General features: G+C 28.9%; 2 protein-coding genes across 3 annotated transcripts; both read right to left on the reverse strand.

Annotated features, from left to right (window-relative positions):
- Positions 1 to 486: 486 nt before the first annotated feature.
- Positions 487 to 16,043, reverse strand: LOC128387557 (ribosomal protein S6 kinase alpha-2-like). 2 transcript variants are annotated; one of them, XM_053346762.1, is made up of 11 exons: positions 15,236 to 16,043; positions 14,791 to 14,871; positions 14,232 to 14,311; positions 13,919 to 14,025; positions 13,339 to 13,587; positions 12,777 to 13,033; positions 12,075 to 12,361; positions 11,247 to 11,495; positions 9,877 to 10,115; positions 2,525 to 2,642; positions 487 to 2,192 (listed from the first exon to the last, which is right to left on the reverse strand). In XM_053346762.1, exons 1-11 carry the CDS (start codon positions 15,441 to 15,443, stop codon positions 1,929 to 1,931), a joined length of 2,139 nt encoding a protein of 712 aa, XP_053202737.1. In that variant the 5' UTR covers positions 15,444 to 16,043; the 3' UTR covers positions 487 to 1,928. The 2 variants fall into 2 exon arrangements, with proteins under 2 accessions (XP_053202737.1, XP_053202738.1); XM_053346763.1 differs by having other exon boundaries at positions 14,791 to 14,902; positions 15,236 to 15,375.
- An 896-nt stretch (positions 16,044 to 16,939) lies between these two features.
- On the reverse strand, positions 16,940 to 18,479 carry LOC128387566 (Krueppel-like factor 3). Its single transcript, XM_053346772.1, has 3 exons — positions 18,357 to 18,479; positions 17,795 to 17,966; positions 16,940 to 17,673 (listed from the first exon to the last, which is right to left on the reverse strand). The coding sequence occupies exons 1-3, from the start codon at positions 18,477 to 18,479 to the stop codon at positions 17,501 to 17,503; spliced, it is 468 nt and encodes a 155-aa protein (XP_053202747.1). The 3' UTR covers positions 16,940 to 17,500.
- Positions 18,480 to 19,766: the final 1,287 nt, after the last annotated feature.

Below are 19,766 nucleotides of genomic sequence, written 5' to 3' on the forward strand. Positions count from 1 at the left end.
AACATTAAACATCATTAATTATAATTAAATGTTGATGATTATCAATGTTTGGTTAACATTCACTTTTAATTACAATTTAAAATCCCATGAAACAGATGAAAAGTTAATCCAGATTAGTTACATGACAATTGATGATCGTCAATTGATTTGTGACATTTTAATTGTTGACAAACATGAAAGAACCCAAATTTAAATTGTTAATTGTGTTCATGTTATTATAGTTAATTAATAATATCGTCGATTGGATTAGATTTTGGTTTCATTTTCTAGAATCCTTTTAGTTTGAAACAATTGTAATTGTTTCGATTAAATTTGAGTTGATTGTCGCGATTAGTTAATGATCAGTAAATTAAGGCTATGGTTTTATAATACATTTTATATCTGTTGAGTTAATATAATGATGTTTCTGGTTCCTTTTCCGGTTTAGTTAGAGATGGATTTTGATGATTGTATTAAAAAAGACAAAAAATAATATCAAATTAATGATTAAAGATAAATAATGATAATTATTATATATAAACGGGGAACGAATCAAAGTTAATTGTTGGACTTTTGTGTATGTTCATCTTGATCTTTTCCTTGGGTTATGAAGGTGAGATGATTAATGACAATCAATGGAAGATAATTACAATGATTTAGTTTAAATTGTTTCGATGGCAATATAATAGTTTAAGAGATTAATGAAAATGATTAAGGTTTTTTTTTCTCGATGATGATGAGATGCTGATCGTTTCCTTGGTGCTGAATTAGAGTTAATTAGAATTACAATCAAATAATAGTTAATTGTTGACAATTGATTGTTAGCTTCATCTTTAAAAGTATTCATACTTGGTGGTTGGAGAAATGTAATTATGCTAATTTAGTGAGTTATCTTCTTGGAAGATGTAAAAACAAGTGGATTTTTATCATCACCAGTCTATTGATTTTGAACACAGGAAGATGCTGATGATGATGATGATGATAATGATGCGTAAAGGGAGATGATGAGATACAAAAAGTAAAAACAATCAATGAAGATGATGAAGATGAAGATCAATCCGTTGACTTGATTTTTTTTTCAAGATCAAAAATCAGCTGAGAATCAGATGAAGTTCAAATTTAAGTAAATTAGTTCTTAATGATTTGTAATTAATAATAATTATCAATCATAATGAATGATAATTATCTTTGTGGCTCTTTTTTAAATTTGCATTTGGCATAATCATCATCGCATGGCTTTGATTGTGACGGCAATTCAACTGGGTTATTATTAATTTACAATATTTATAAATTTAAATATATTATTGATATATAATTATTTATAGTTGTTAATCATTTAGTAAGAAGGCCAATCGTAAATGTAATAGTTAATTGAGATCCATTTTTTTTGAACAGGGAGAGAGAGAGTAAGATTTGTGATAATTAAACAGGTAATGATGATGATGATAACAATTAACCTTTTCTCCAATCAATCCCATTGATTTTTAAGCTTCTCAATCAAATTGCGTTTTGCTATTTCTCAATATCATCGGCAAGGGTTTATCCAAGATCCTCTTTCCTTAAATTTGGTGTTTCATCATCATCCTTATCATCCTGATCATCTCAATCATCTTGAACTTGTCTTTACTATTGATAAGATTGATATTTTCCAATCTCTTTGACTTTTTCCCTCTATCTTGATAAGCAGAAAATCAATCATTCCGGTTTGTAGGATTGCTTGTTGACATTATCATTTTGATTCGAGTTGATCATCATCTCCTCCTCTTTACCTTTATCATCATTATTATCACCAGAAATGTTTGAATACTTTAAGAAATATATATTAATTCATCGGGCTGATGTTCTCGGTGTTATCATCATGAAATTCATCAGAAAAGGAAAATATAATATTAAGTTTTTTGTTTGTTTTTCTTTCTCTTGTGAACTATTATTTTTGGCTTTATATTGGATTACGTTTCAGGGGAACGATTTGATTTTCTTTCAGCTCGTCTTTTCGCTAATTTAGACTGATTTACAGGCTCAAGATTAATCGGCGGTGGGACATTTACAGCTTCAAATACTCGACCCATATTGGCTTTGATTAAACTTGGCTCTTGATGAGATAAACTTTCATTTGATAATTGATCACGTTGGTGGATGAAATCATGATTTAGTACATTCTTGGCTCGATAACGTATCTTTGGGTCAACTAGTAACATTTTACTGACCAAATCCTATTGAATAGAGATATAAAAAAACAATTAGAAGACAATTAAATCAAGTTGAATCATTTTGAATAACTATTAGATTGGACTAACAAACTGTTAATGGATAATAATAATTTTAAAATAAAGTGAATTATAATCCAATTATAATCATTGTATGTAATTAAATGCTCAGAGAAAATCCTATTGTATTTATTTTACCAATGAAAAAGATTAATTAATTCATGTGTTAATTTAGTCAATTAACATTTGGATTTGGATCAATTTGAGTTGGTTACTCGGTTATTTTTATGATTATCAAATTACTGAGTATATTTAGCAGTTAATTAGATTTTAATTACCTTGGCTGTTTCCGAGACTCTCCTCCAATTACCTGATTTAAGGTCAAATTCACCTTTACCAACTTTACCCAATATTGAATTCGGAGTATCTTCTGGACCATTGGCGAAAGGAGTGTGACTGTAATTGATGAAAATACAATTAAAATTAATCATCATAATCAAAGTGAAATGATTTTACTATAAACTCTCTTTATTAATCAACAATCAACGTTTTAAACTTTAATTGTAATGATAATCATTCTAAGACTTTTTTGATTACTTTGAAAATATTAACTTTCATCTTGAATTTAAACTTTCTTCACTAATTTAATCAATAATTAACAGACTTTAATAAATCAATTTATCAAAAATGAACAATTGATTATTGAAACTTTGTCCATTTAAATGGTAATGGACAAAGTTAAATGGCTCGAAAATATCAAACTGTTAATTGTCAATGGAGTAAAAAACACCAAAAATAATCAATCAAACAGTGAGAAAATAATATTGATTAATTGAAAATCAAATCAACAATCAGAAAACAGACAACAAACAGAATAAAAAAATTAGATAATCTCAATAATCGGCTCAGGCAACATCAACATAATACTTGATTAGAATTCAGTTAATGAACTGTTCAGAAAACAACATCGACAACATTACGATGCGTCAGCGAATAGTAAATAGACACAAGTCGATATTACGATTCAGTGGGGTGTGTTCATTGATCGTAAGTTGCTTCTTCGTGTTCAAATTATTGATCGATCTATTTTTCGAAGAAGGCCCGTTAGATTATATTCGAGTGAATCGACTTTTTCGCGATTTCTTATTATATCTAATCCAGGGAGTGACCTTCGTTTTCATTATCAACTGGTCTCATCTTGAGAAGCAAAAATTGACCGTTCGAAATCACACTGACCTCGTTGTATTAGCTTATCTTAAACGTAATCGATTCATCAGAATCGGGGTAATGCTATTTGATTTTGTTCGAAATATAATCTCTCATGTTATCGTACTATCGCATATACTCCCGAATAATGTTCCATTCATGGAATCCTCGATTAAAGATGTCATAGAAATTGTCGAAAAACTAATGTTATTCATCTTATCGAATATCACATACGTGGCTCATATTTACATGTTCAATCTTCTATTCGAAGGTATCACTTTGCTAACCGCTGATTTCATTCACTTTAACGAGCAGTTAAAATCAGCGAAATGTAAGAATGACACTTCAATACCAGAGCTTCTCTCTCTTCGTCAATTTCACAGTCAAACCATACGAAGTACCAATAACTTTGAACGATTCGCGCGCTGCGAAATCGGGAGGCTCTATTTGTCATTCTTGGTCTTGTATCTATCCATTATTTACAATAAGATAGTTTATAGATTAGAATCTGAGGACAAATTTATGATCATAGCAATTGTTAATTCGTTAACTGTTATTATCTTAACAATTAAGGCAATCGATTTGCATAATAAATGCTTCAAGCCTTCGGAGACACTTTATGAGTTATCATTACCTGTCAGGTCGGATAAATATCGAGACGAGGTAAGTTCACAAGTAAATCTAATCGCTTTGTGAAATTGATCAATTTTCATTTGGATTCTGTTCACTTAGATTATCTCATTTTATGATCGATTGACCAGAAAAGATATTGGTTTCACTTTCATGGGTATTTTTACATTGACACCATGTTTCGTCCTAACGACAACCACTTTGGCCTCGACCATTTTCATGGCCGTTACAAATTTCAAGCCGTCTATTTGATCTTAATCCCAATAGGATTAACACTTAATCAAATTCATTTGGATTGCACATGAATTGCACTGAATTGATCTCACGGAAATTCATCACAATTAACACAATCAGCACAAGTTAATTTAATCAATGTTTGCTAAACTAAATCTTGTTGATTACAGATAAATATTAATATTTGAGATGAATTTAAATAAATAAAATAAGTTAAATTTAAAAGTTAAATAAGTTAATTAAGACAAATAAAATTAAAAGTATTGTTGTTATTTGATAAATTGTGATCAAATTTCACTTTAAGATACAATGATCACAATTTTAGTATCAAAGTAATTAAGTTATCATGTACTACACCAATTTATTGATTGCAAAGTATTAAATTCATAATTAAATATAGCAAATTATCATCACAATTGGAGATCTAACAATAATCAATTTCAAATCAATAAATATCTAATCTAATCATTGAGAGAGTGAGAGAGAGATAAACTCACACCCTGAACATTGTTAATCCTGTAAATAGCAACGATAATCAAATAAAAGTTAATCCTAGTAATCATATAGAGTAACTATTAACAACTAATTACTAAATCATGATTTCAATTAATCATCATCATCAACATCATGACCATGAATAACATGACATGATTATAATTGTCATTGCCTGGTGATAATATTAATAATAGCTGCTGATGAACAATATTAATGAAAAGTAATCATCACAGTTTGATGAAGATAAAAAAAAAGTTTCAAATATCCTGAGGCTTATATATTAATTCATTGTTATTATTTTCATCATGAAAATCTAATAGACAAATTCAATTTCTAATGAAACAATAACTAAATGAGGGAAATCAGGTTAACAGCATGAAATGATTAACTTGATTGTGATATTAAATTGAGACAAAGTGATTTTATTAATCGATTAAATAAATTTATTGTAACTAATCAAATATCACTGTTTGGGTCAAGGTTTGATAAAAATAACATCAGTGACCTGATTGACCATTGGCTATCCCTTTTATTGAAGGCTTGTCATCAGCGACAATTTATTGACAATTGCAATTGATGAAACAATCAACATTCAAACTACAGTTAATTTAATCACTTAGCACAAACAAATGATGAGTGTGAGCTTTTTTTTTACATGTACAAAAAAAAAGCTGAAAACATTGAGAATCCGCTTATTTTTACTTACAACTAATTAAATTGCTCTCATTAAATTGTGATAATCACAATTAGTCAACTGTTAAGCACGAAATGTATTAATTCATCAACATTTTGTATTACAATCAAGAAACAAAAAAAAACAATTATAATGTTAATTTTTGTATTGTAAGTTGCCTGATAAAGAATAAGCAATCAACTTAATTGTATTTTAAACCTTGATTACAATCAAATTGGGAGTTAACTATATAAACAGGGAGTTTAATAATATTATTATTATTATAAGTTTTCCAAGACAATTAAACAATCATCAGAAACAATTATAATTTCAACTAGTATTAAACATAACGGTAATTAATTGTGTGAATGAAAAATTATGCAAATAAACATTTCTATGTGAATGATAAAAGAGTTGCAAGTTTAACTGGATTAAGATTTAGTTACAGTTATGTTTGCAATTAATTTGCAATTTAATTGAGATGATTGCCAATGGTAATATAGTTAATTTGAATTGGGTAAGCTGCTGATTTCTTGTGTATATATAAATGATGAAATATATACACATAGAAAGTACATTCAATTGAATATTATGATAATCAATTTTATCGTTTAGCTTAATGATAATCTCAGGGATCTGTGAATCTTTCATCAATGTTTAGGGTGAAAGTTTATTCAGCTAAATTGTATAGATAATGTTTGTTATATGTGTACATGAACGTTTCAAGGTTTCAATCATGGCAAAAATAAGATTAGTAATCTAGTTGCAAACTCTGTTTTCTATCATAACAATTAACCGTTATTATAATCATCATTGGAGTCGTAATAATATCAATAATAAAATAGGGAATAACGATAAGTCAATAATCAAAGTGAGAGAATAGTAAAGATTAAGAGAAGACAAGGTTAAATACAATGGGAGTAAAAGTATTTACAATCTTCACCAATTGTTCAGGGTCAATAATCATTCAAAGTTAATCTTATTTCAGGGTGAATTCAGTTGAATATTAGACACAATTTTCCAGGTTACAAGAAATATATACAAGAAACAGATAGAATATGAAATTTATTATCAACTGTTAGGAAATAAATTGCATAGTCCATTTATCAGTGAGTGCAATTCAATTGACCAGTCATTTGTTTGCATCATCAAAGCCTCATCTCTATTTTATTGATTAATACAGAAAATCAAAACAAATATTTGAATCTCAAGGATATTCATCATCATAGAGTAAGAGAGAGAGAGAGAGAGAGAGAGAGAGAGAGAAATAGGGAAAAGGTATGACCATATTATAATCGAGAAAAACTGAACCAGGATAATATTGAATAGTTATTATGATCAGTTAACTAATGGAGATAAGTTGAATGTTTGAAGGATGTTGGAAGTTAGAAAGACAGGGAAGAGAAGATAAATTCTGGTGATGATGATGAAAATTGTTCTTTTCATCATTCTGTTTAAACTCCCAGAGAGTGATACAGTTTCTCAAGTATTAGGATGATGTAATAAACGATGAGTGAAAATGCAATAGATTCAGAAACTAATGGTTGTTCATGATTCAGCTTTCAGAAAACCACATACTGCAAATTATTATTATTATTATTATTATCATATTGATGGTGTGTATGTGAGAGAGAAAAAAGAAAATCTTTTTAGGAAAAGATGAGGATGAAAGAAGAAGGAATGGAAGCATGAAAGGAGTGAGAATCGAAGATGAGTAAAACTTTCCTTTTCTGGGTCAAGGCCGATGAACAAGGAAAGTGGAAACATTTACTTTCATCATCATATAACCAAAACTATTGTTCTCCCACATTCTCCCTCATCCTCAATGATGCTTTTATAAGGAGTTTCTTGAAAATGAAATTGAATGAATAGAGAAAGAGATGAAAAAAGTAAATAGACAGAGAAAGCAGACAGAAAGTATATAAGCTTAAGAAATAGAAGATGTGTTATTTTTCAGTGGAAGAAAAAGTGAGAGAGAGAGTGAAAGTAGCTGATTTTAACCATGATAATCATCAAATTAACGAATTAAAGAAAAGTAATAGAATTCTGGATACAACAAAGATAGCAAGAGAGAGAGAGAGAGAGAGAGAGAGATGAATTGACATTGATGCAAGTTAAGCTTTTAGCTATCAACCTTTCCCTTTCCACTTCCTCCTCCCACTGAGCTAGACTTGTCATTTGATTATATGTGTTTTTAACCATCAGAATTAAATCATCATGTAATAAACTCGTAGCAATTACTAATGTTTTTCCAACGATTTAGTCAAAATTAAGCTAACCCACAGCAAGGGTTGGTTGTCAAGAAGCTGAGACGATTCCTTGATAATAATATTTACAAGTCAAGGGCATGGAAACAAAAATCATAATCGTCAACATGGTGAAGATGATAAACAATAACAAAAAAAAGACTAATGTTTATTACAAGAAGATGGATGATGAACAAAATACTTGAAGAAAAGAAAAATTTTTCTCCATTTTAATCATCATTATCATGATAGTATTTTCTTATTGAACAGAAAAATCAATAAGATCTCAATTGATATTAAGTATAATCATTTATTAGATAAATATTTTAATTTGTATGGTTAGAAAAATAAAAATTTAATCAATAAACACACACCAGTTAATTAATTATCAACAAGATAATCATCAGAATGATTATCTTCTTAAAATAACAATTATCCCTCTTATAATTGTGTTTATAGCTGAGTAACAACAACATTGTAATAATTATTGTTTACCTTGTTAATTTTATCGTAATATTAATATAATGTTCATGTGATTATATCAATTGAAGATAATATTATTCAGGGCTTCCTTTTACATTAATTGCTTTTCTCTTATTATCATCATTAGATAATTTATCAACAAAGCAATGGGAATATTTTTCTCGACAGAGAATCTAAAAGATGAGAATGAGTTAGAAATGATGATGATGATGATTGTGGTTGTAAAAAAATTGCGAGAGGGAGATGATGAAAAACAGACTCATTACCTTTCTGTATATTTTCTGGTTACTTTGATAATCATTTACAATTACAGTTATTATAATAGAAAATGATTAATTTCATGAATTAAGTTGATAGTTTGTTGTGTTTACGGTTTATATTCACAATTGTATATTGTTCACTGTAAGTGTCATGTGTATCAATGAGTTTTTATGTCATTTGCTGTTAATTTTATTAATATAACATAAGAACAGGTGATAATTTGATATTGGTTGTAATCAATTAATTGGTTGCAATTAAATTTGCATTTAATAGCATTATCCTGGATTATAGATATAAATTAATATTTTTTTTCCACAACAATTTACAAATTGTTTCAAGAAATGATTGTATAGTAAACTAAAATTGATTGCCTGATCATCTTTATCATATTTCATTTTCATACATATCGATCTGAAAGTAATAAGATACTTTTTAAACATGAGAAGGAAAAAAAAAGGTTTCAAATTTTGGGTTGGAAAGTTTCATCATCTTCATCTTGTTCATGATACAATCATATAATCTGAATCAGTTCAGGCTGAATATGAGTGACAATCAGGTAATAGTGAGTGAGAGGTAGCAAAAAATACCTATTAAATAATAGTTTGCAAAATTACATCAAGAGAGTGAGTGAAGTATCAGATGAAGATGAGGATGAGGATGATTTAACCAATAGTTGCAGCTCTTGATTCTAGATGAATCTTTTTGCAAGAAAATGTAGTTACTGTAGTTTTTGATGATGAGAATATACCTGATGCTAGAAGACAATGATGAGAATGAGCAAAAAGATGATGATGATTATGAAAAAGTCTTTTCAAATGACCTCAATAAACATGTAATAATATTGAAAGTTAAAAGGTTCGAGGCTCTTTCAACCTCGATCTTGAGACACAATTCATGAGTATCATTGGTGTTTCTTTCAGCAAGTAAGTTCTTTCAGTAATCTTTGTCTATTTGACTGTGTAAAGATATAAAACCATTATAAGAGCATCATCATCATGAAGGATGATTACGACAATGATAAAGTTTCATAAAAACAAATGCAAGTGGAAACATAAACATACAAATTCAAACACATCGTGTATGTGTTTAATATATGAATGAATGTGTGTACATGTCAAAACATCAAAGTTGATGTAAAAGAAAAAAAACAAAAGTAATCAACATCATCTCATGTAACTCATTACAAATCATCATGAATAAGTTAAAGTAATATTTTACTTTCCTATCCTCTTATGTTAATTATTGCAATGATCAACTTATCGTATAATATAATCATCATTATATATCAACAAATTCAAGTAACATTTTGAGAGGTACACAAATAATATTAGTATAATTAACTGGTAAACAATAAATGTGATCCAGTTAGAAAGTTAAAATTTAAATTATATAGTTGATTAATTAGAGGAATATATAGTAAATAAATGATTAAGATAACTAATTAAAAAAGTAATTAACATACCCAGCGAGCATTGTATATAATAATACACCCATACTCCATATATCACAAGCTTCATCATAACCTTGTTTCTTTAGCACCTCGGGTGCGACAAAGTTGGCGGTGTAACAGGGAGTCATGAGAAGGCCATTTCCCGCTCTCATTTGTTTGGCGAAACCAAAATCACAGATTCTTATTGATTGTGGGCAAGCCGAAATATCGGCGTACATTATGTTGGATGGTTTAAGATCGCGATGGACAACCTGAAGAAAAAAAGTGAGAGAGAGGAAAAAGAATCACATTAATCAATGGAAATGTACAATTCTGAATGAATGAAACAAAAAGAAAGGGGTAAAGGTCAGATTGAAAAAGAGAAAATTTAAAAATAGAATTACAATTTATATATTTCTCTTCTTTGGTTTTTTTCTACTGAAAAGACAGAACTTTTTTTCCAGAACTTCCCTTAGGAGAAACAACTACTTCCATTAATGGGATTCACATTAAAGAGATATAGAGAGATGATTTAGACTGTGATTAGATTAATTCACTTACTATTTAGTATTGATTAAATATCTGAACAAAATTTGATTAACCATGAATTAGTTAAGATAAATAATGTATCGTGCAAGTGAAAAAAAATAGAAAACAACAACAACAAGGTAAACATTAACACATAAATTATTTCACATGGATAATCATATACCTTTGGTATTACAGTTAATGTAAATTTATCATCATAATCAAGATGAAAATGATAATAATCAGGGATGATAATGATAATACATAAATCAATAAACTATCAGAATAATTTGCTTTTTTGTTCAACAGGAAAAGAGATTGAAAAAAAAATAAATATAAACTGAATCAATTCAATTGATGGTTAACATGTAAATTTGATACTATTGTTATAAAGTTTGCATGTAAAGTGAATATAATTTGAAAGTAGTAAAAAGTTAATTGTAAACTTTTCTCAATAGAAAATAATGAAAAAGAAAAAAAAATCTTTTCAATTTAAACGATAAATTGAAATGAATATGAGATATTATTTCTTGCTATCATGCATTTCAATTGAATAGAAATATCCTCATCATTTGCAACATCATCTTCTGTCCAAAATTGTGACAAAAAAAATTACAATAATAATACAATCTAACATATCAAATCCTAAACAAAGTATTATATAAATAAGATGATGAGATAACGGTAAATGTAGTGTGTAAAAAAAATGAGAGAAAGTGAAATGATGATGATGATATTTAAAAGAGGATACTTGATGTGAAGATGCTGGACACAAGGGAGTAAGAGAAAGGAATAAGATTGATGGATAAAGATGAAAAAAGGATAAAAGATGAGGATGGTAAATAGAATGGAACATTTTCTTTTTCAATGCATACCCCATTTTCGTGAAGATATTTGATAGTTGCCGCAATAACTTCAAGAACTTCACTGGCTTCTTTTTCGTTGAAACTTCTTTTTGAAAGTATACGGTCCAATAGTTCACCACCCTCAAGGAAATCCATGAATAAGTAAACACATTTACTATCCTCATAAACATCATGAAGAGTGACTATATTAGGATGTTTACCAAATCGCAAAAGTATTTCAACCTCCTCGGAGCAATCAAATTTCTGTCTATCAATGATCTGTATGAGAATAAGGAAGAGAAAATAAAGATCATCATGATTATTATTCCATGAGTATAAGATTGGTTGTATTTGGAAAGAAGATGAAGAGAAAGAATCGAGTGGGAGTTGATGAGAGAGTGAAAAAAATCGTAATTTCAGCTAAAAGTGAAAGTTAATGATAATAAGTGAAGAGTTTAATTCTTGTTGATTGAATAACCTTTGCTTAGGTGATAATCGAAATTGAGATTTTGTTCTTGTCATGAGTAAATTGCAAAAGATTGAGACTTTTTTTTTACTCCAAATTTGAGTGATTTGCAAACATGAGATTATATTTTCAGAATTTGAAAATTGCAAGTTCAATAAGTTCAATTTCGTTTGGAGAAAAAAAAATTTCATATTTTTTCCAGGCAAAGGTTACAAATGGATTTCCAATAATGATTACCAATATATTTTTCTTATCAAATTTCATTTTATGTTGTCTTGATTTTTTTGTTGCTCTTCAAGGTTATGAGTTGATCAGAATTGAGAGTGTGTGTAGAAGAGGGAGAGAGGTCAAGGTTATTTAGAATAAGGTGTAATAAGAGGCTTAATTCTTACCTTGACAGCGTATTTAACCTTAGTCTCTTTGTGAATACACATTTTACAATAAGAGAAAGAACCTTTTCCCAATTCTTTGCAAAATTCATATTCAACTAGAGATCTACCCATGCATTTAGATATGATTCCGGTTTGCTTGAGATGCAGGGTAAGGTTTATGGAAGCTTCATTTACCATCTTATCAATTTCCATATCGGTTTCATGGTTATTAACTAGACTTGGAGCAATAAAGCTGAATCCTTTGAAAAGTTCATGGGCATTGGCACTAGGAGGTACTCCAGGAGAGTCTTTAATAAGTGTGTAAGTTGATGTGAGAGAGTTAAGATAATTTAAAGATTGATTCATGTAAAAATCAGAATTAGAATGGTAATCAAATTTTTGGATGTAAAAAAGAAATACAGTAAACTTTTTAGCAGATTATGTAAATTATGTGCATTTAAAGTGGCTGAGAGAGAAAGAGAGAGAGAATAATTGACAGATAATCTCAAAATTCTGAATAATCTGAAAATTTTCAAAAATGAACTCAAGTAGACTTGAGAAAGAACATATATCAAAGTCTCTCTCTATCACAAAAGAAATAGAAAAATATATAAGTCATTTTCGGATTTATAAATGATCAAAATAAACTTTAAAACGATTAGTTATTAAGGTTGATTTTGTACGTATTCTTATGTATTTTTTTAGAATATGTATTCTTCTTACCTGCTTGTATTCTATGTACTAAATCGTGATCAAAATGAAATAGATCATCGTCACGAGCAACGGTGGGAATGTATGGTGGTGTTATCTCCTTTGCAGTTAACTTGTCGAATTCAATTGGCTCGAAAAATGCATGATCCATAATATCCCTACCACCATTTGGACCAGAACCTAATCGATTGGCAGGATTACGTTTGAATAAAGATCGCAATAGACACTGAGCTTGTGCACTTAAATATTGTGGCATCGCAATCCGTGCTCTTCATAGCGATATCAAGATGCGTGTCAAAAAAGGTGTTTTTTATGGTTTTAACATAAAAGAGAAAGAGAAAGAGAAAGAGAGAAAAGCGTGTTAAGTGTTTTTGTGTGAATGTGTGAACGTTTTGATTGGTTCGCAATTCATTAAGTGCAATGAAAAGTGCTAATAATATCTTAAGTTAACCATAGAAATTGAATTAGGTTAAGTGATGAACCTTTTCGTTTGGTTAGTAATATAATTATAAAGAGGAAATTATATTATATCTAAATACAGGGTAGTCTTTGAGAAAGAAGAGTTTAAATTTACTTGAGAATTTGGTGCATTGTTTCCTTTCTTGACCCACCCCGGAAGGGTAACACTCCGGTTAACATTTCAAACATAAGAACACCAAATGACCACCAATCAACAGCCGTTGTGTGACCTTTTCGGTTAATTATTTCCGGTGCCATATATTCAACTGTACCACAAAAGGAATATGTTTTAACCTCAGCAAGAGATTCCTTACTTAGGCCAAAATCGGTTAGTTTAATGTGACCTTCAGAGTCCAAGAGAATACTGGAGGAAATGTGAAAGGAAAAGAGAGAGAGAGAGAAATAGATGAGAATAAAAGATAGAAATTAATCAAGGTTAAATCATCATGATATTTACTTATCATCATCAATTTATGCTCAATCTAAACTTCATTAACATAAATTATCATGCATTGAAATTGATGAGAGATAGAGAAAGGATTAAATAGACAGATATAAATCTGAAATGATTGAGATTCTTAATTCCAATGGAAATTGAATAATCAGAAATTAATCTAATGATAATCAAATTGATAACATGTAATATTAATGATGGAACAATAAAAAGGGAACAAAAAAACCATAAGATGACTAACTTTTCAGGTTTAAGGTCTCGGTAAATTATTCCAAGTGAATGAAGATGATCCAAAGCAAGGACAAGTTCTGCAAGGTAAAATTTGACATCTTCCTCTGTGAACATAACCTAAATAATGGTGATGATAATGATACAGAGAGAGAGAGAGAGAGAGAGATTATATTAATAAGAATATACAAAAATCAGATGAATATAAAGGATGAGTGAGGCAAAGGAAGAGGAGGAGATTTAGAGGAAAAGGAAAAGGTAAGAAAATAAATGTTGATTGTAATGATAATATTATATTAATAATAATGATTGTCAGCGTTATTTACCTCACGATTTAACCTTGTGAACAGATCACCTCCATGCAGATAATCTAGAACTAAATAAAGTTTTCCTTCAGTTTGAAAGGCTGAAAAGAGAGAGATGATAAAATGAGCAAAACTAAAGTAAAGAGAAAAAGAAAGAGGTGAAAAGAGATTATGATGATGGAAGAAAAGGAAACATGATATATGATGTATTATAAGAGAAGATGATCAGCTGTAAACTAAGAATTATCATCATCTAGAAGACAAGCCAATTGATTTTGATTCTTTTGTTAGGTTGAAGAAGAAGAAGAATAAAAAAGCGAAAAGTTAATGTTGTCATTCATTTTCATGGAGATGAAGATGAAAATATATGAATATCTCTTAGCATGAATAGATGAGATTTTCTCAATGAGATGAAGAAGAAAAAAACAAAGTTGAAATTAGGTTTTTCTTTTGAAAAATAGTTTGTACATAGATAATTGAATATTGAATCATCATCATCATCATCTTTTTCATCTCTTAATCATCATTTTCCTCTTCCTGGATCCACCATAATCACATAATTTTCTCACCATCAACTTACCGTAATTAAGTTTCACTATGAATGGGTGATTAACCTCGGCTAAAATATCTCGTTCCATTTTACTTCGTTCTCGGTCACGAACTGCGAAATAGAAAAACAAAATTCAATTCATCTAGAAAAGAAGAAGAGAGATATTTGATTCTATGAATCAATAATGTAAATTGTTCTTCATTCTCCTCATGTCATCATCCAAATTAATATAATCAAAAGAATTAGAAATCATATAATCTCAATGATAATCGCCACTAGAAAAAGTCCACTAACAAATTGCACTGAAAAGATTTGCCTACTTGTTGATTTCTCTCTTTCAAAATGATGATGTTATTCAAGGATAATTACAACGATCAATGATCGAATAATCAATCAACTCAATAATTGACACATTGCAACAGGAAGTCAAATGAGAGAAAACGAGAGAGAGAGAGTGATAATATTATCAACACACCTTTTAAAGTTGCTTTTCTAAGGACTTTCATTGCGTATAAGGTTCCGGCATCAGGGCCAATTGTTTTCTTCACCAAATACACTTTACCAAATGAACCTTCACCAAGAACCTTTAACAGGGCGAATTGGCTTGGATCGGCTGCCGGGTGACCCTCTCGGGTTATATTGATCACCTCAATTTCTCGGATTGTTGATCCATCGGTTTCCATTGTTTTTGTACTTTGTTGTTTTCTTTTTGCAGAAAGTTTAACACTAGGGAGGGGATTTAAAAGCCTAATTTTTAGACAGACAATGGAAATTAGTCCTTGATTGGAATAAATCCTAATTTAATCCAGTTAAAGGCAAAAAGTTAACGATTGAAATGCACAGAAAATTTTGATATATCACACACATGAGATTATTCACAAGATTTTAACAAGAAAACACAGATTGAGGTTTTCTTTTTAACAAACTAATCAATGGATCAATTAAAACTAGAATATTAATTCAATTTAATAGAATAAGTGACAATTGATGTTGAGAGATTTTTGTGTTTCCCTCTGGTTTTTTCTTTCTCTCTCTCTCTCTTTCAGGCTTAGTGATTATTGTTTGACCAAAGATTTTTGGTCATTTAAACTGTTCTTTAATTGTTACACTCATATACATTTACTATGAAGGGAGAGGCAAAGAATTGTTTTCACTGGTCAAATTAAATGATTACAAGAGGGTGGGTGTTTATGTTTATGTGTTTTGATGGCGAATCCAAGAGATAATGTTGAACAAGTGAAAAGAATTGAAAATAAAAAGAAGTGAGAACAAAATTCTCTACCAAAAGACTTACCGGGATTTCTCTTTACCGATTCGCCGTAAAACATTAACCGAATTCGCTGAAAACCGACTCGATTTTCGATTTTAAATCGATTTTTTCTCGAATTCGAACTAAGAAAATAGTAACAATTTCCACAACTAGATGTCACTAGTGTTCTAATTAGTTTTTTCGCTCAATTGGAAAATTATTTTATTCTTAATTGTAATCAGGAAACAATTGAAGTAATTGAGAAAATTTCTAACGATCAGATAATTAGATGAATAAAGATCAATAAGTTAAAAATATAAATGGATTGACAAAAATTTCGATAACATCAAGTCTCCGATTCTTTGTGTTGATTTCATCTAAATGTTTAATTGTGAATAATTTAGTATAATTAATTGTAGTTTTATAGGGAACAATTAATTGACTCAGTGTAAGATGATTGAGATAATTAAAGTTAATTTTCTGTAAAAGATCGTTGAGTCCACTTTTTTTTTCTCGAATTCAATGAAATATTATGTATGAGATATTTTTCGATATTTTTGTAAATCAAAGTTACGATTTGATATTTTCATGGTTAAATTAAAAATTTGTTTCGAAATTAAACTTTTAAATGACCTGAACAGTTTCTAATTATCATAAATCACCATGTGAATTATTAGAATGGAAAATATAATTTAGTTTTGAATCAAGTGTAATTACAAATCGACTAACCAACTAAACAAGAACGAGGACTAAATATTTGAAATGAACGATAATTAACTAAAAATACTAATTACAATCAATCAGATGATCAACTAGTCAGTAAGATTAACGTTGCAACAGTTACGATCGTTATAATCGTGATTAGAATTGTAAAAGTTTAAATGAGAAGCAAAATTTTGGACAAATGAAATTAATGATCATCCCAGTGAATTTTGATCAAATATATAAACTTGTAATCATTTTTATATAATATTTATAGTAATTTATATAAAAAGCATGTTAATTTTTGTCAATTGGTGTTGAAAACGATATAATAACAATTTGATTGTTGACAAAAAAAACGAGTGAGATAGAGAGAAGGAGAGAGAGAGAGAGAGAGAGATAGACAACATTTGATTATACAATTTAACAATAAAATATAAATCGTTAATTTTTCTCCCTGATAATATAATAAGACAAATTCAGGAATCTAAAATCAATGAATTATATCAATTATTGTGCTAATTATATATATATATTTATAAGAATCAATTGATACGTTGGCCAATGGAAATTGATGATGATGTTGTTGTTATTTGTTGATTTGAAACTTTTATGATCTTCAATCACAATTGATTGGATTGTTGTTTCAATTGTAGAGAGATTTTCTTTGTTCCTTGTTTGTTGTGGTTGTTGTTGTTGTGTTAATTGGTTGAGTTTAACTTAAATAAAAATTATAATATAATAATAATAATAATAATATATAGATTTTTGTGTTGATCTTGTTGCGTCTTAATGTCTTTTCATATGAAGCGATAGGTGATCTGAGCGTGAAAAAGACCGTTGACACAATTGACACTTGAATGGTTTCTGTCCGGTGTGTTTTCGATAATGGCGTGTTAATTCATCTGAACGTGCAAACTTCCATGTACAACCCTCCCAATTACATGTATATGGCTTTTCACCTGAAAGAGCAAAAATTAATCAGTCAATCAGATAAACTTTTTGGAATTTTTTGTTTTCTTGGTTTTTTTTTTGGTTATTTTTTTTTGGGTGGAGTTTTCCAAAGTAAAATGGACACTCTACCTGTGTGAGTCCTTTTATGTGCTTTTAGATGTGAGCTTTTGGTATACACTTTTTCACACCCATCAAAATCACATTTATGCACTTTACGTCTCCTTAGGCTTTCTATGTGACAATCAGATGAGGAACTTGATAATGATGGTTCATAAGATGCTGAAGGTGAACGATTAATTTGTATTGAATTAGGTTGTATTGTTGTAGTTAATGATCCAACAACCCATTGGAGATTCTCTCGATCACCTGTTGTATATATATAATATCATACAAGATAAAATAGAAGATGGAATAAATAAATTTATATAAATCATCACAAAATAGAAGCGAGAGAGAGAGAGAAAGAGATAGAGATAGAGAGAGAGGGAGAAAAGAAAAGAGAGATACAAAGATAGAGATAGAGAGAAAGAGAAAGAGAGAAATAGGTAAAGGAAAAGGGAAAGAGAGGAAACACCATTAGAGAATAAGAAGAGTGAGAAGAATAAGAAAAAGAAGAGAAGAAGAAGAAGAAAAAACAAAGATCACCAGAAAGAAAAAAGAATTTACAAAAAAAGAAAAGAATTAAAAAAAACCACTTGCAGTATCTTTTGATGACAGATTCCTTGTAATTTAATTTTAATGGACCAGGAGCACGTATCCTAACGGGTAGTGTAAGATCAAGAATACATTCGTTGTCCGAATCTTCTGGAGTCATAAGTGTTAATTTATTTAATTATCAGTTCGAGTTAATGAAAAGAAAAGAACAAACAAAAAATAAAGACAACAAGGATAAACAAACGTAAAGAATAAGTCAGACTCGGATTATTTAATGAGTGACGAAAGTGAAAAAAATTTTCTCATCCGCACAAAGAACCGAAAGTGTCGCCATCTCTCGACTTATTAGGGAACTAAATTACCCGCGAAACTTGAAAACTTCGAATTTCATCTCATTCGTTGGCGAATTTCTTGATTTTCTGCTCTTATCTTTTTTTTTGTTGATTGTTCTTCTTTTCATTTTGAGACGGGAAGTTAATTCAGTTGTCTCATGATGATCTCTCATCGATTGTTAGTTGATGATGATAATGTTTTATGATTCGATTTGATAATTGATAATCATCTTCTTCTGCAATTTGTAAATCATATGATGAAAGAGGATCAACTTTACCTTGATTGTAATGATGACACATTTTTGATTGATAAATCATTGAGATTTGATTAACTGGTAATTAACAGTTTTAATTTAATTTGCGAGGTTAAGAGCAATCTAAATAACCTCTAATAGTTGTTGATTGTTATAATTAAATGATTATCGGTTTATTTATTGATGATGAAATTGTTTTGATCATAATTGTAATTGTCATTTTAAAGTTTGGCTTTTGATTAAGAAACAAAATTAAAAACAATTTAGTTAATTGTTAAGATTTACAGTAGCAATAATTACAGAAGCTTTTTTTTTTAAAAACGGTTAAATTAACTCAATTAACTGTTGTTGTTTTTGTTGATTATGATGAACTGATTTAATTTTAATGATGAATTAGCAACAATCAATGAATGTGTTGTAACCATTTATTAATTATAATTATGTAAATCAAAATTGATTGATAACATGAATATCAAGTTGAAAAATAACAAAATTAAGGTTCGTTCATGATAATTAAGTTAATTTACTTTGATTATAACATCAAATTTTAATGAACAAATTAATCAGTTTGTTAATTGTTATTTTATATTTGATTATTTTTAATCATTTTGAGTATAAACAATCAAGCAAATTAGAGGACAAAATGTTAACTATGGTGATAAACTAACAATGGTCACCAAAATGATTATTTAAGCTCAACAATTAAATTAGATTTGATTTACTAATCATCATGATAATCAGTTAAATCGTGACTCATGAAACTTTCATGATTAACAATTAATAGTTAATTGTAGAAATTTAAATCTAATAATAATAATAGTAAAAAGTTTTCCAATTCATCATAAATGATAATAAAGTAAA

Source organism: Panonychus citri, unplaced genomic scaffold (assembly GCF_014898815.1).
Source record: "Panonychus citri isolate SS breed McGregor unplaced genomic scaffold, ASM1489881v1 Contig00092, whole genome shotgun sequence".
Taxonomy (NCBI): domain Eukaryota; kingdom Metazoa; phylum Arthropoda; class Arachnida; order Trombidiformes; family Tetranychidae; genus Panonychus; species Panonychus citri.

Excerpts from the sequence above, each read along its gene's own strand:
- LOC128387557 (XM_053346762.1), bottom strand. The coding sequence starts at position 15,443 with ATGGAAACCGATGGATCAACAATCCGAGAAATTGAGGTGATCAATATA. Across the intron at positions 12,362-12,776 it reads AGTACATAGAATACAAGCAG|ACTCTCCTGGAGTACCTCCT; the intron begins GTAAGAAGAATA and ends CACTTATTAAAG. Across the intron at positions 11,496-12,074 it reads AGGTTAAATACGCTGTCAAG|ATCATTGATAGACAGAAATT; the intron begins GTAAGAATTAAG and ends ATTCTCATACAG.
- LOC128387566 (XM_053346772.1), bottom strand. The coding sequence starts at position 18,479 with ATGACTCCAGAAGATTCGGACAACGAATGTATTCTTGATCTTACACTA. Across the intron at positions 17,967-18,356 it reads TCAAAAGATACTGCAAGTGG|CAAATTAATCGTTCACCTTC; the intron begins TTTTTTTTAATT and ends CCTAATTCAATA. Across the intron at positions 17,674-17,794 it reads ACATAAAAGGACTCACACAG|GTGAAAAGCCATATACATGT; the intron begins GTAGAGTGTCCA and ends TTGCTCTTTCAG.